This window comes from Coloeus monedula, assembly GCF_965178545.1.
Source record: "Coloeus monedula genome assembly, chromosome: 18".
Taxonomy (NCBI): Eukaryota; Metazoa; Chordata; class Aves; order Passeriformes; family Corvidae; genus Coloeus; species Coloeus monedula.
The window spans coordinates 7,243,130-7,259,855 of record NC_138798.1 but is presented as its reverse complement, the minus strand read 5'-3'; the positions used below and the strand labels follow the sequence as shown (position 1 = coordinate 7,259,855).

At 45.0% G+C, this 16,726-nt stretch overlaps 1 protein-coding gene across 14 annotated transcripts in view; it reads right to left on the bottom strand.

Annotated features, from left to right (window-relative positions):
* The window catches only part of FBRSL1 (fibrosin like 1), a 508,752-nt gene that overhangs the window by 86,824 nt on the left and 405,202 nt on the right, over window positions 1-16,726 (bottom strand). For 11 of the 14 annotated variants that reach the window (XM_082293570.1, XM_082293580.1, XM_082293573.1 and 8 more), the window contains one exon: window positions 8,252-8,305. The exons of the other annotated variants lie outside the window; for them this stretch is intronic. In XM_082293570.1, coding sequence (XP_082149696.1) covers window positions 8,252-8,305 — 54 coding nt within the window. The remainder of the gene's footprint in view (window positions 1-8,251; window positions 8,306-16,726) is intronic. 14 annotated transcript variants of the gene reach the window in all.

The following is a 16,726-nucleotide window of genomic DNA, read 5'->3' as shown; positions in this document are numbered from 1 at the left end:
GAGAGAGGTCCTGTGGCTCTGTCTCCTCCTCAACAGGGCTAAATTCTATGTTCAAGTGGGTTTCAAAGGGCCCTGGTTATCTGAGTCTGCATGCAAATTTCAGACTAATTCCCTCATTGTTTGTTTAAGTACCTTTCTTTCCCAGTGACCTTGACCCTGGATAGACCTGTATTTTCAAAACCCCATTATTTTGCAATAAACTACTGAAGAAATACTCATTGCTTCAATTTACAACCTCCCTACTAATCTGTGTTCAAGCTCAGGGACTGAACCCTTCGTACTTCAAACTAGCTGGGTTCAGACATCTGAATGGCAAGTACGAATAACATTTTTCATCTCTCTGCCCAATTGGTTTCATTTAAGCACGACTGAACCTTGTCTTAAAGCCACTTTCCCAATCAGTTTAAGTTCTAGATCAGTAACAAGAGATCTCGAGGAGGCACTCGCTGCTGAAGCTCGAGCAAGTGCATGTTTCCAGTTTGCATGTTTGTTTAAGTAAGTGACAAAGATGGAGGGACCAAAAGCAATTCCCTTAACTAGAATTCACAAGTGCAACCAAGTAGAAAATCTCCCGCCTGCCTGTGAGGAGGGAGTCAGACTTTCTCAAAAGCTGAAAGACAGCTCTGCTCAATGCCCGGCAGTGCGTACAAAGCGCCAAGTGTGGAATCCTGACCCCGCTGAAGTCAGCGGCAAAATTCCCATAGATTTCCTCAGGGCCAGGATGTTCAGACCTGTTCAGACAATTCATAAATACCATTTCAAGGGCACACCTTTGCATGAGATTCCCAAGGGCCTTTTGAGTTTTGACTTAAATGCCTGGATTATTGTTACAATTCCAGTTATGGGTTCTTTGTTCGCAGGGAGTTAAGCAATACAAAGAACACAGGGAGAGAACAATGAAGGTATTACCATGCATGATTTGTCTTTAAAAAAATTCTTTTTCTTTTCATGAAGTTATAGATCCAATTTCAGTCTTTATTATCACTTTGCCATGTGAGAAAGTAGTTCTTAATTTTAATAAAGGAAGGGAGCTTCATATTTCAACAAGAGCTCAAATGCTTCCTGCAATACAGGAGGTGGAAAGCTCTATCGCTAACAGTTACCGCAGGCCAGATTCAGGGAGGGAAAGGGAAATAATCTGCCCACACCAAGTAAATAAACCCTGTCTAGGATATACCTAACAGTGGGCAGGAGCCCAAAGACATCTTGTCCAATGAGATCATTTCTGCCCCCTCCATTTTAAGGGAAATTAAGAGCTTGCTCTGCCAAGCACATATTAACATTTCACTTATCGCTAAACTCAGGGTCCAAGCAAGTACATATGCTACTGCAGTCTGTGGTGCACGACTGGACTGATAAAAATCTTTCCACCATATTAACCCATCTGGAGAAAGAACCATATATGCAGCTTTCACTAAGATTACTAGATAATTATCTTCCTCAAATCTACTTTGCCCTTAAAAAGGAGTCTGCGGTATATCTAAGGAGGTTCTCATCTAAAACTTCATTGTATTCTATTTTATGTGAAGAATGACAAGTTTAACCCAATCCACAAAAGTAAGTGCCCCAATTCATACAGGCTTGTGTAGTTTACCTCTGAAAAAATGCTACTAGTGGCCCACCATCCCAGTGCATGCTACTATAGCAATTTTAAATCAGAAATGCTAGCTGGGTTTGGCCAGCCAAACCTTCAGAGCTACTCCAGTTTGAAATGTATTATGGAAATTTCTTTTCCCCCAGACATGACCAATAGCCCTATTATTTTACAGCCTTTCCCATCAGACCCTGTTTACACTAGCGCTGCAGCCATAATACCAAAATCCATCTTTAAATATGGTCCTCACTGGTAAAAAGTAAACATAGTTTTGCAAAATTGTGTTTTAATATTGTTCCATCTCTGTTCTGGCAGAGGAAACGAAACCAGTTGTAACCTCAGTACCAAGAATTTGGTTTAAACACAGTCTATGCTGCAAGTGAAATAAAAATTTGATGTAACATAAATTAGATGATCTGTGACCCAACTTGGGCTGTGACCAAAAGACCTGACTTGGGCTGCAGCTGCACGCTCATCCAAACAAACAGGACTGTGGACAGTGCCAATACTCTCATTTTCCACTTGAAAACCTTGAGATGCACAGCCAGTTGAGGTGTCTCGCCCATCAAGGGCACGCTGGAGAGAAGCACACAGCACGGGCGGGTCACCTGGCCACTGGGACATGCCACCTGGGTGCTTTACATACTGCATGAGTACAGAAGGGCAATATGTTATTTGTTGCATGTGTTATACATTGTTATTAATTCCACACTCTGAATCTCAGTGCAAGGGCAAAAAAAAAAATAACCCTAAAAATCTGAGAGCCATGTATGGAACACATTGCTACTGAGAGAGGGCTAATAAGAAAGTCAGTAAGACACCTCCTAACAAACGTCAAGCCAGAGCAGTAGCAGCAATGAGCATTTTTATCTCTTTCAATTCTCTTGCATACAACTCCCAGCAAAGGGATTTAGCTGTGATAAAAAGGGCTGCAGGATACCGAAGCGAGATACGGGTTTACGATTATTTTCAGGTAGCTGAGTACGAAATCCCTGCCCATTTTTCTCCTGGGGTCATTCATCTTCCCCAGGTGATGGAGAGCCACTCTCCCAGCGGGTGGTCCTGCTCTCACAGACCTTAATCCTTAATTGCCACAAATCATTTCCAACCTTGATGCTCAGGCTGCTGCTACCCCGTCTCCCTTTCCAGCCCTTTCTCCTCACAGTGACTGCAGCCCAGGATCCTCTCACATTACTAAATCCATCTCTGGATGCAGCACCCAGGAAAAGCAAAGTGCCTGCTCCAGACACTGCTGGCTGTGGCCAGTGCTGTGAGTTGACCTTACACAAGAAAAAAATTCAGCTCTGCCTCTCTGTGCACGTGTGCACTCACACATGCCTTCTATTTTATTTTATTTTTTTGTTCAACTGGAATTAATCAGGAATGATAAACAGTTTGTTTCCTGAAAGCAGCAGTGGCGGGATGAAATATGCCTCTTAAGCTTATCAGCTTCAGTGCCACTGAAGAGAAAGCTGGCTTCTAAGCCCAGGGATAATGGGCTGTCCTTTCAGGAAGGTATCAGAGGTCTCAGGAGAGGGAGACAACACAATGGTGTGACCTTCAGCTAATAAAGCCCACCATAGAGTCCAAAGAAGCTTGGGGAATATTGACAAAAGTTCATATTTACAACAGCCTGGACCCTTTCCAGATACCATTACCAGTCTAGAGAGCTGCAGCCTCTCCACGTACACTCACACAGGCTTTTATTCTGCCTCCTCCTTTCTTTCTTTGTTCCCATGCTGGCAAAAAAAAAAAATTAGTCAGAAATCAGCAATTCTTCTGCTAACAAGGCTCTACCAGCATCTTTCTTAAAGAAGAGTTATTTAAAATTTCAATTTCAACCTCAGTCCTATCCTCTACTTGAAGGAGACTCAAGGCCTCTTGCAAGGATTCTTGGTGCGTCATCGTGCTCATCAGGAAGAAAGCATATGTGTTTTTGTGGAAAATCTGCTGGTTTATTTATAATTCTTTAAACAAAAAGGCAGCCAACATATTGTAAAATGAGAATGTTGTTGGGTTTTTCTTCAAATAGGCACTGGCAATCAGTGCAGCCCGTCAGAAATACACACCCAAAGCATTTTCAGGCAGAAACCGATCCCCCCCCAGTCTGCGTTGTGGTTGGCAAAATGACGTTTAGCCCATAACTAGAGTAGCACAGGCATGACTGGAATACAAATAACAATAATATTTTAAAAATTGTTCATACAGTGAAAAAAGCCAATTTCAAAACATTAAAACTGTTTGAAGCTGGAGTTTCATTTTTCTGCGTCCTAAAATAATTCCAAAACAAATATATAAAAATAAAGGTTTGGAGGAAATCTGTTTTCAAGGGTAATTTCACTGAAATCAATATTAAATCTCAAAACATTTAATGGAAATAACATCTTCAGTGACAGAACTATTTTGACCGCACTTTCCAGTCCAGCTATGCCAGTCTGCCATTTCTATTTATCTGCTTCATCATTCATCCTTGCCATTCTGAAACTAATCCTTTTTGGGGCTCAAAAGGGATCCAAAACCTGGAATAGGTTAGAACTTATCCCAATGACATCTTCTAAAAGATGCCTCTGTATCATGGTGGTCTCGTTCACCATGCCAGCATTTGACAGGCAGGAAGAAGACTGAACAAACCTCTATGAAGACCACATATTTCTCACTTTTTCAGCTTTTCTTTCCAGTGAAAAACTCGCTTCCACCAAGTGCTACAGTTACATCAGCTACACAGGCTAACAAGCAGTTTTCCAATTTCCTAGAGTTTTGGCCCAAGCAGGCATTTTATCCTTTCTCCTTAATCCCATCCAGCCACATTTGCTATCAGGAGAGTTCAGGTGATTGATTGCAGCCTGTCTGAATCCAAAGTAGTCAAATTAGCTATTAATGTTGTGCTTAATGTGCTCACACAAACAAGGTCATTGGCTGCATCGAGACTAATAGAAGATGACACACACTGGGACTGCACAGCCCAGGGGACAGCAAACAGGATGAAAAAGTCTTCGGTTTATGGCCACTACTTCAAAATCAAGCCTGATGCTACAGACATCCTCTCCGTGCTCAGCAGCCTGGCTGGGATCCACTCACAGCACAAACCCAGGGGAGGAGCACTCGGTCCTCCATCCCCTCAAACAGAGGTGTTACTGGCTCAACTGCAGCCACATTTTGATCCCTGTCAAGATTAACCATCCTTCGTCCTTGCCCCCAAACGTTGCTCTAAATTACATTCATCCTCCCTCCTGAGGTGAGCTAACAAAACCAGTCAGCAGCAGCGCTGAGCTCAGGAAGTGGTGAAACATACCCGACGAAAAATATAAAGAGTTAATAGTGCCATCAAAAAGATGAAGCCAAGTTCACCTTGGAAAAATACCAACTAACCCATCTGTGGAGAAATACTCCGCAGGACAAGTCAGGAAAGTGAAAACTATTGGGTTCCTCCAGCAGGAACTTGGAGCTCTGCTTGGAATGCTGGAGCCCAGTAGGGCAAAACACCCATTACCCGCCCACCTGAGGGCATGGGGACATAGAGAAGACTGCTCAAGCAAAGTAAACCACCATTTTCTATGAATAAGAGAAGGTGCTACACATGATAACACGAAACACTTGGAATCAGTTTCAATTTCTCTACACACTATTTCAAGGATGAGAGGTGACATCTCCTGGCTGCCACCAGGGCCCTTGCTAAGAGCTTTTCATTGCCTAAACCTTTACACCAGCACTGTTTTATTAACAATAACAGTGAGCTCCTATTGAGAAGCTCCAGAAACAACTGTGTCTGGTAGTAATTTAATACCTGTTTTCCATGGCAGAACCCCCTGGCTCTCAGGAAACCATGGGATATTAAGTGTATCCCAGAGAAACAGGCAGATCCAGGACACGTCTTCTGCTGCAGTGGATGGGCAACTGCTCTGAACCGCTGCCCTCTCTACTTCCAAACCGCAAACACTCAGAAAAAGCCTTGCTTTTAGGGTACAATTTTAATCATGAATATTGGAGTTATAAGGCTGAAAAAGCAAGCTCCATTCCAAGAGGGTATAATAATCCCACCAGTGGCTGTTCCCAGCACTCTGTCCTGCACCCTACCTCAGAGCACAAAAATGGGAAGCATAAATAGACTGCTTGTGATGTTACATGATATGGCACAAGGCTTTGTCTTTCTTGAGTGAAGAGGTGGGAAAAAAAAAAAAACACCAATGAAAAATCAGGGCTTGAAACTACAAAGAATTAAGACTCAGTATCAGCCAAGCTGGTGACTGGATCTCAGGGACCTGTTTCCCTCTGAATGTCTCCTTGCTGCTGTGACGTGCTCACACTGAAAATTTTCCCCTGAGCAACTGCCTGACTAAAATAAAGCACACCCTTACCATAAAGCCCTTTGTTAAAACATCTTTGCCATAAAGCTGCAAAACCTTGGCTCCCAAGTACATTAAATCCTTATAAACCTGCCTTCATTTTAACCGCGCAGTATTTCAAAACACAAAGAGCTTCTTTGGAGAGATAGCACTTTAATGAGGAGAGGGGTAAAATATATAAACCAAACCTCATTATAACATAATTTCCAGGAGACAAGCATGCTGTTATAAAAGGAATCCATGGCAATAGCATTTCACATAGCTTGAAGATTTAATACTTTTAAAAAGCCACTGCTACTTTCAGCCTTTGGTGGTGTTTTGTTTTGAACGTAACAGAAACAACCAAAATTATGGGTCCACTGTCAGCTATGTATTTTATATTCCGTAAATTGTTGCAAATGGTGGATTCAACTCTAAGGCATGCTCACAAAATGTAATGGAGTCAGTAAGAGACTGACTACAAGTTACTGTGTATACTTTTTCCTTTAAACCTCTGCATTCTTAAAGGTTGTTGCTTTAAACATGATAATGCAGCATGGACATGGTAAATTACCCAAACCAGATCCAATTCATACTGGAGTGAAAGTACTTATAATGATACATTTTGTTCACATGTTAACAGTGAAGCCAAAGAAACCTATCAAAAACCACACTACAAGAAAAATCTGGAGTATTAAGAGACAAATGAAAGTAATGGATATAACGCCGTTTAATACCACCTGTCAGATAAATCAGGGTAACTGGCACATCAAAGGGACTGCAATTAGTTTCCAAAAATGAGAAAACTCCTTTTTCTTTAAATCTGAAACTTGATTGCTTTCTACAAAATGACAAGTGGATCGGCCTCCCCCAGCCAATGAGAAAAACATTACTGGAAAAAACTGTTCTCCCTAAGAACAAATTATCTATCAAAGGAGCATCTTGAATTACACTGGTCTACAAGACTTTTATACTTAATCTAATAAGAATTGCCATTATTGATTACAGTTCTTCCACATTAGTCTTCCAGTTGTAACGTCTGAAATGAAAGCTTAGCAATGATTAAGTATTTACTACAATCAGTAGAGAAAAATAGTGAAAAAAAAGGTGACCATAAAAGCCACCAAAGAAACAACGTACCTTTTTTTCTGGAGAGAAGGGAAATAAAACAAGCAAAAACCCCAACCCACCCCACCCCCAAATAACCCCGCCCCAAACCCAACAACAGCAAGGGGAGATGCACTTCATGGTAGCTTTGACTTAAAGCACATGTAACACTGATTGATGGATACTGAAAGCAGAAACACCAGTGGAAAACTAAACCCAACCAAGCACCAAAATTGGGACAGGTTATTTGTGTTTCTTGGTCCTACTTTAGAAAATTATGCAAGAAGGGTCAGAATTTCAGGAAGTGATCATTCTATCTACTGTCACAGATTTGGGTCAAGAGCAGGGTAAAAGTTGACCTGTAATTGATGCCTATAACCCGGTTAGGATAAGCATTTCCTCTTATCTCTTTGCTGCAGCTTATAACAAATGATATTCTGGACTGAAGGGTGCTTGTGCTCCCTGATTACCAGAAGGTTCAACACTTACTACATGGCTACAGCAATGGAGTGGCACTTCTGACTGCAGTTCTCACACAGGGTATCTGAAGAGAACACAACACACCAACCCTTTTGCTAAATGCAGCATCCATGGCTTTGCCTTTAATGTTCTGTTTCTGAGGTACTTTTGATAATTTTCATTTTTACTGATGTGACTCATTTACAGGTTTAGAGCAAAATGGTAACAGATTCCTCCTTCACCATCACCACTCTCTTGTAAGTCACAAGAGACGTTTCCAGCTCTTACCAACTTTAGCATGGGAGAAGACAGCAGGCTGGACAAGTCTGAGGCAGCATGTCAGCACACAAATTATCACAGGATGTCTGGTGTTAAGGTAACCCAGCCTAGCACGTGCCTTCCCTTAGCTCAACTTTAATATTTTTCTGCTTGGCTGTGCAACTAAACCTCGAGGAAGAAGACAGCTGCAAGCAAGTGCACATGCTACTTCTGTTTCACAATCTTCCCACTTCCTCCATTAATAGCTGAGGGTTTGGGGTGCTAGAAACAAGAAGCCTTATCACAAATGTGCAATGAGACCCTGAGCTAACAGGTTAGCTGACATGGAACTGTTAACAGTGAATTGGCTTAGAGACAGCAGGGGGAAAAAAAAAGGGGGGGAAAAAAAGGGAGACAGAGTGAGAGAGACAGAGACAGCAACCAATTCAGCTGCAAGAAATCAAGCTAAATCAGTCCCAAGTGCCCATGTTGGAGAGACTTGATCTCATACCTTGCTTGTTATCAAGGCACTCCTGATACGAGTCAGCTCCAGTTCCGTTGCGGTCTACAGACAAAACAAAAAGTTTCATTCATATCAAACATAAATATTAGAAACTTCTCAAATGGCAGCCCTGCTGGAGCAACACGTTAGGTGCAAATAGTGCTACTTCTTTCGGAGGCCACGCTGGTTCGCTGACAGAACCTGTGAGTGCTTACAAACAAGATACAACAGACTGACACCAACCCACTGTGAGAAACTTATTTTAGTCCTGGGCAGGAGGGGCTCCCAGCCCTGCCCATCTGTCTCCACACTGCTGAGGGCAAAGGGGAGGGGATTACAGCTCCAGCTGCTCCAAGTTCCTTAAGCACGTGGAAGATGGAATACATGGAGTTAAATCTATCATTGCGCTGCTCTCTGTAGGCCCTATGAAAGCACAGGTTTGAACCAGCAGAACTCAACATACAGTCTGGAATAGACTTCTCTGTGGCTTGTGGTGCTGTGGTCCCTTTTGGGTTTTGGCTGCTACATCATATTAAAGGCAACTGAAGATACAAGAACATGCTTCCCAAATATTACTTTTCCATGGAAGCAATGTTACTGTAGTTACCACTGGGGTTATCTGATCCAGCAGCAGCAGAGGAGCTGGTGTGTGCCATGAAAATGGGGAGAAGCTGAGATTCTTCCACAGTTGTGTGCTCCACACAGGGAAGAAAACAGACAGCTCCCAAACACAGGTGTGGTCACACATGTGGCCTCACATCCAGCATGGATATCACCTAACAAAGCCCTTCATCTACATTAGAGGTTCAATTAGATCTCATCACCTGTGTGTAAAAAGGGTTTCACCTGCAGGTTAGCAGAATCAGGTTACAATGCGGTTTGGACCTCAAACGCAAACCAAAGAATTTTCCAGCACAGCTTCTGCTCCACAATTCAGTTCAACCACAAAAAAATGCCTGGATGGTCCTTGAAAAAAAAATATTAAATACCTCGGAAAACCCTGGGTAAACTAATGTTCTTTCAGCAGCTTACATGCACCTTACACACTGTCCTACATACGGGGACTAAAGCAACTGAGCCCATGAGGTATTTGCACAACCTCAAAAAGTGAGGTTCTCTACATCACACATCTAAGAATGCACATGGTGCTAAAATCACTCCTGTTGTGTAACTACCAAACCATTTGATCAGGTCACCCATGGCACATACTCCTACCACAGCAACCCCAATGGCACTGGAGACAGCTCCTCTACTAGAACAGATCCAGGAGGTGATCACGATTAATGAAGGAGCCACTCCACTAGGCTGAGCTGGGCGGCCAGGCTATCCCACAGCAGTATTTCAGAGCCACCATCCAAAGAAACAGCACAACAGCAGTGTGCTTATTTCTTTCTAAAGATGCTGTTCAGGGCCAGAAGTTTATAAATATTGCTCACAGCAGAAAAAAGACACTAAGGAGAATCCTGCCACCCAGGCGCCTGCAAACAACTGCATTTCTATACCTCCAACAAGCAACTGGTCCCCGACTGTGAGGGCTTGCTGGCACTGCTCCTGTGTGGCAAACACATTCCCACATCAGCTGCCCTTTCATCTTTGCTCAACCATCAACTGGTGATGGCTGCTTGAAGAGGAAGAGATCCAGATCCGAGTTAAAAGGCTTCACATTCAGCAATAGTATTTAATGAACAAAGAAGCAAAAATTGAAGTTGCCCCACTGTTTGTGTTGTGCAAATCGCAGATAATAGATCTCCCTAATCCTAATGAGGCCTTCCTATTAAAATCTTTATTAGCTTTCAGCTCTGCAGATTGCCCAAAGGCTCATCAGTTTCCCTATCTCTCAGTACCAAGATCTGCTTTAACTTTTACAAATAGCTCTAAGATATTTCTCAGCTTATCAGCATTGCCAAGCAGTCTGTCTTATCATTACTATTGCAGATAAAATAAATGAGCTCCCGATGATATGAATAATGGCATTTTCTGTAGGCTGGTTTCCCATTACATTTTCAACAGATTGTAAACTTAAGCACAAAAGAGAGAAAAAAATAAAAAAGAAGCCAGTGTGTGTGTGCGTGGGGCGGGGGGGGGGAGAGTGGCTTTTTTTTTTTCCTTCCCATTTACCTTCAGTGCCTTAGAGCACAGGCTGCATTTTTAAGCTCACCTGATGAGAGCTAGTAATTAATTTTGAAAGGGAGCAGAAACACCTCAGCTCTGCTTTCTCTGAAGACCAAAAGCCCAGTTACTTCTGGGATGTTTTTTCAGCTGCATTTGTTGGAGAGAAGCAAGGGCTAAACCATGCTCTGCCTAATGAAGCCATCTTCATTAGTTTGCTCCTTTCCCTCACAGCCTAGGAATACCAGTCAGATTGGGAATTGAAATCATGAAAAGCAACAGAACTGCATTTGAATTAAAAGACTAAGCTACAAAGGTCTCCGACGGCTGCTCCGGGCTGATTAGCACGAGGCGCATGTGGCACCATTGCGGCACAGAGCGAATTTTACAGCGCACGTTCGCGGATAAAGGCAAAGTGTCCGCGGGAGACGGGGGAGCTGAAAGCCCCGCACGTCTCTGCCTTTCCGTGACAGCGAGCAGGGAGGTCATGTTCTGGCAACCATTTTCTGCCTGGTCCCTGCAGCAATCACTACAGGGTTAAACGCTTTTCCGCTCCCCAAATTCCTCGCCCTGTCACTGTATCAAGGTTATCTATTATTGGCAGTGACAGGTGAAAATTAATCTCCTAATTATTTCTTGCTGCGTAATCTGCACTGAAGGAGTAACGTAAAAGGATTACAGTACACCCTCTACGGAAGGCTTTGCTAGAAAGCCAATCATCCAGGGAGATAGAAGGGACGTGGAAAAGGGATATTTATGACAGATTTCCAACCATTTTGAAGGCAGACTACACTATAAGTTTATAACCGACACCTCTGGAGTAAGGATATTCTTGCAGGTATCTTAACACCCTACACACTTTTTATTGTTGATTCCTCCAGGAAAAAAAACCCCAAGATTTATATCCATTGTTGTCCCTGATTCTCCTCTGGAACAGCAGTTACTGCAGGAAAAGCATTTATGTACAGATGTTTTTTACCCCCCACAGAAACATTATGGCAAACAATGTACCCAGCCTACTTCAACTCAATATTAAAAATCCTGCAGCTACCTTCCACAGCAATTTAACTGTAACACTTTTTCCACAAGAACATAAGCTAGACTGAGTACTTGCAAAAATAAAAGTATTTAAAAAAACACCTCATTTTGTAAGCAAGCTAGAAATATCTCTGTTAACAACACAAACAGCCACCTTGAAATGCTGCCTTTGTGTAAACTCCAGCTCTCGTCTTACCACCCACGAGAAAAAAGGTTTATTTTTATAGTATTAAAAACCACACATTTATCTTTAACCCTTTCCATGCAGCTCTGTAAGGTACAAATGGGTGTTCTCAAGAACGTATTTTTCTATATCCATCTCAACAGCACCATTCTAGTTGAAGTTTCCAAGAACAATCAATCACAGATTGCGCTCAAAATTACATGAGCTACCTTGAGAGATGCTGTCATTACCTGCGCCTGTGAGATAGCTAATGCAGGGGTCCCTGTCTGTGAAGCCTGGCAGGTAACAGGACAGGGCAGCAAGGAAAACCACCACTTGCAATCAAGTCCTGACACCACTATCACTCACGCTTATCTTCCATTCCCTTGACGGCGGTGGTGCAGAAACGTCACCAATTCCTTTATGCAAACCCTCACTGCTTAAACCCAGCACCAACGCTCCTAATTTTTGGAAAGCCAAGCCCCGACACGAACTTGCACGGCAACACACCGGCCGGCAGCGAGCGGCCAGCCCTGTGGCTGGCGTTTCCACGGAGCAGGATGCCGCAGCTGCGGACAGCTACGCGCCGCTGCCCCGAGCCGGAGCCGCGGCGGCGCTGGGAGCGCACCTGGGCGCAGTGCGCGCCCGCAGCCACGCGGTGGCGCACGCCCCGCTCCGAGCGCGCCGGCCCCGGGCCCGCACCTGGGGCCCCGAAGGCCGCCCGGCTGCGCCCGCCTGGGAGCGACCCCACCGCCCCCGCCACTGCGCCCCCGACTGCCAGAGCAAGCCACCGAGCTGGAACGCATCTGCAACTCCGGGGACAGAAGCTGGCCGAGCCGTCTGAAACGCTGCTAAAATCACCAGCACTCGAGGTTTTAAATGAGCACCTCAAATTAAGTGAATTCCCCAGCAGTGACAGAGGTGTTAAGGTTGTTCACTTTCTTCTCTGTTGGTTTTAACACCTCTGGGCCAGGCTGTGGCTCCTGGAGCCTCAGTACTCCCTGGACTCCGAGCATCAACAGTGCTGAAGGGCAGGTGTGTGGAAATGGATTATTTTCCTATTAAGAAGTTCCTTAAGGCAACTGCTACTAAAAAAGTAAGGCTGTATTTAAGTAACTTTTAACAAATGCTTGCTTCTCCATCTGAAAGACAACTCCTAGGTGATCCTTAGGATATCACAAGGACTCTAAAAATATGTATCCAGCTATCAAGTTTTGCTAAATCCACACATCACCTATGTATGTTTCTGTGTATTTCATTTTCACCAGCATGAGGGCAAGGCAATTTGCGTTTACACAGTTAAGGCTAGCGATTTACTCCTCCTCAGGACCTGTTTTCAATAGATAAACAGAAATAATTTAACAAAGCCTAGAACAGAACATAAGCCCTTAATGGTTTACCCTTGGTGTTAAGTAAATGAGGAAATTACTCACTGGCATCTCTCATTCTGTGGATGTTCCAATCTTAGAGTTACCTAATCTCTTACACAGTAGTTACGAGAACAAAAGAAACGTGTATAGAGGCAAAGCACCCACCTACTAACATATCAGTTCTAACAAGCCTGTTTTCCAGTAATATGTTTTCCTGATGGAAATCTGAAGAACAAATTCCTATCCATAGGCATTTTCCCCAAATGCTCCATCATCAACCTCATTATGCAATACAGAAATTCTCCCAAGGGATATTATGTAATGGCAATCCCTTCTTCCTCCCCCTAAGGAGTATATTTCTCATTACATCCCCTCGTAATTGATCAGTCTAAGAAATCATTTCTGGTAAAACCATATGTTTCTTTACCTAGTTTAGAATTTCCACCTTTATTCAGAAGATACAAGATGACTTACAGGAGACTCTAAAATTTCCACTTCTGATGCACGATGCCAATCTTTGCTCAAACATGCTATTAAGCAAGGAGTAACACATTCTCACACCTGCCTGACCTCAGATCTTGCAAACTCATAAAGTTATTAAAATTAACCAGCCTACATTTCCTATTCTGATGATACAAATAATTTTACTTGACTGAATCTGTAATGGATTTAAGAAGACTGCTTTGTATTCCAATATATCCAGACACCACAAGCCCTAGATACTGTGGCTCATTCAACACAAGGATGCTGGGAGTCAACAGATTAAAAAGAAAGAAAGAAAGAAAGAAAGAAAGAAAATATTTAAGGCAGAAAATGACATACACATCTGCGCTTTCCAAAAGTACTGTACAGCACAGACTGTCCAGCTGAAGAATGCAGCCCTTTTCATTGCCACTTCTGTCAATATACCACCACTAAACATCCTACCAGGTTTTAGTTTAAAAAGCAACAGCAGCAAACACTAATATTTACACCCCTTGCTCAAAGTTAATGCTTCAAGATTGCACATTCTTGAAAATCAAAGGAAAATAAGTATCAGCTACTGCTAAATATCTGTAGTTTTGTCACTGGAACTTGAGACATACTCCAATCCCTTTTTTAACTTCCAAATACCAGAGCTATGTGTGACACTGCTATTTGATTTAGCCAGCCCAGGCCACAAGGTCCAACAGATGACTGCATGTCCCGATAGAATAACACTGGGATATATTTCGCTCCTTCAGAACAGACTGCCCCTCTCAGATAAACAAGGCTTAAGGTTTCACTCAGAATAACCCACCTTCCAAACAAAATAAAATAAATTTTAAAAAACCCCACTGTGTACTAGTGAAAACTTGGTATCCAGCTAAATAAAATGCTGCCTGCCTTGTCTTATAGCATTAATCTCCACTGGAAAAGAAAACCAGGCATCTCAAGCTGGTGCCTTTTGGCTTTAGCACAGGGCAGTTTTAGGGAACTGCGGTCAGCAAAGAAGAAAACTCTTGAAAGAGAGTATTAGGAGTCTGCCACTTGTGGGAAGTTAATGCCGTGCGTACAATTCAAGCAGCTCACCCTTGTAAGTCCGTATGTGGGGAAAATCGGATTTATACATAAACATAAACCTCTGAAGTAAATTCTGATCAGGGATGACCAGAGATTTAACTCTCTAGAAAGAAGAATGTGAAGACTCTACTTTCCTGTAATACCTTGGCAGCCTTTTCCAGTTGAGCAAGGCTTTCTTTCAAGAATTGATAACGAAGTAAATAATTCCAGTTTCTGTGGCACAGGGGAGACCAGTTAAGGATGCTCTCCAAGACCCAAAGCAATCATTCAGAACAGTAACTTATGTAACAAGAAATTATCTTTGTTACAAAATTAGGTTAAAAGGACCTCAGATACTGTAATGTTACAAAAAATCAGGACATGCCTTGAGAAGATTAGCTGGCAAGCAGCCTCCTGAGATAAATGCGCAACTTCAAGAAGATTTTACAAGCCTAAAAACCAGTTTAAATTCCAGAGAGACACACAAGCCTCTGCCATTTAAAAAGATCCTTCTTTCCTTCCCTCTGCCCTCACCTTATTCCCGAGCTCCTTTTCCAAACCATCCTTAGTTAACCAGTGACCTGGAAATCTTACTTCACCTCCCCATCCCCTTTTCAAATTTGTTACTTTAAACACACAAGGTTTAATTTCTTAATTGGATTAAATTTTTCATTCAGGCTAAGCAGAGGGGCCCCGCAGCAGGCGCGGGGAGGTGAGCAGAGCCCGGCAGCCCCGCACCCCGCGATCCAGCCTGGCCCGCACAACCCGCCCGGCCCGGGAGCAGCGGTGATTTCTCTGGCCAAAAGACACACGGGGAAAAAAAAAAAAAAATTCCACGACGACCATTTCCAGGCTTGCTATTCCTTGTGAGTAGAGGGGCTGTGGCCGCACCGAAGGGGTTAAATCGCCGGGCACGGATTTTTGAGTTTGTTACCGTTTTCAACAGCCAGAAATCCCAGACCAACACCGGCCTCATCCGGCAGCCGGCTATAGCGCCAGCCCACCACCAACACCCGACAGAGTCGCGATATTCCGCTGAAGGGGACCAGCGAGGAGCCCAGGGAGCTGGGCTGCGGGGCCGCCACGGCCACCCGCGGGTGGGTGGGAGCAGCCGGGTCCGCCGGGTCACCCGCGCTGCCCCGGCTCGGGAGCTGCCGCCCGGGGAAGGCAGAGGTTCAGTGTTTATTATTCATCCTCCCCGTACCCGCGAGGGTAGGAAGGGGGATGCGGTCGCACTAGAGGAATGTGCGAAATGGGGTGGAAAAAAAAAAAAGGCAGCTGGGGAGCGCATCGCATCCAAGCAGCTCCGCGCTGCTGCGCCTCTTTCTTGTCTTGTGTTTTACTTAAACACACCCAGTTTCTCCCGCAAAAAAACCCCTCCATAATTCTGCTCGGAGCGCTCCTCGGTTCGCCGCCGGGAATGGGCAACGAGCGGCTCCTACCCCTCCGCATCCCGACCCCCGCTCGGGAGAACGCGGCGCGAACCACCCCGAGAAGCCACCGGGGCTGGCGGGGGCCGGCGGCACGGTCGGGAAACCCGAACCAACCTCTCTCCGGCTGCACCGAAAACGGCGCAAGAGGAAAAGAAGAAAAAGAGAAACACAGAGACCGCACGCACGGAGCCGCCACCACACCGGCGGGAAGCACGGCGATTTCCTCCCCTCGGCTGACCGCAAAGCCGCCAGCTCCCCGGCTGGAAAACACTTCCCCCACCGAGGAACAGGGCTCGGGGAGGGGACGAGAAGTCCCCGAGGGTGGAGGGTCCCCGGCCCGGAGGGCGCCCACCCGCCCGCCGCTACTCACCGCGCGGCGCGCAGACCATGGCGAGCCCCGCCGGCCCGCCGGGCCCCCGCGGGATGATCCTCCGGGCGCGGCCGGGCGGGCGCGGCGCGGAGTGGAGCCGCTCGGGGCCCCCCCGCAGCGGCACAACGCGGCTCCCGGCCCGGAGGTGCCCCGGGGGTCCCGCCGGCCCCCGCCTCCTCCTCCCGCCGCGGTCCTCCGCCGCTCGCTCCTTCCCTCCGCTCTTCCTGGGGCTGCAGACACAGCGTCTCCTCGCTTTTCTTCTTCTTTTTATTTTTTTCCCCTTGGGTTTTTTTTCTCCCCCCGGCCGAACCCGGGGCTCAAAGTTTGCGCCCCCGCGCCCGCTCAGCCCTGGAGCCGCCGTGCAGACGGCGCTACGGGTCCATCACCCGCGGGGCCAAAAAACACACGACGGAGCGAAAAGCCCACAGACGCACCAAAAAAAAGCAAAAAAAAAAAAAAACCCAGAAAAAAAAAAAGCGA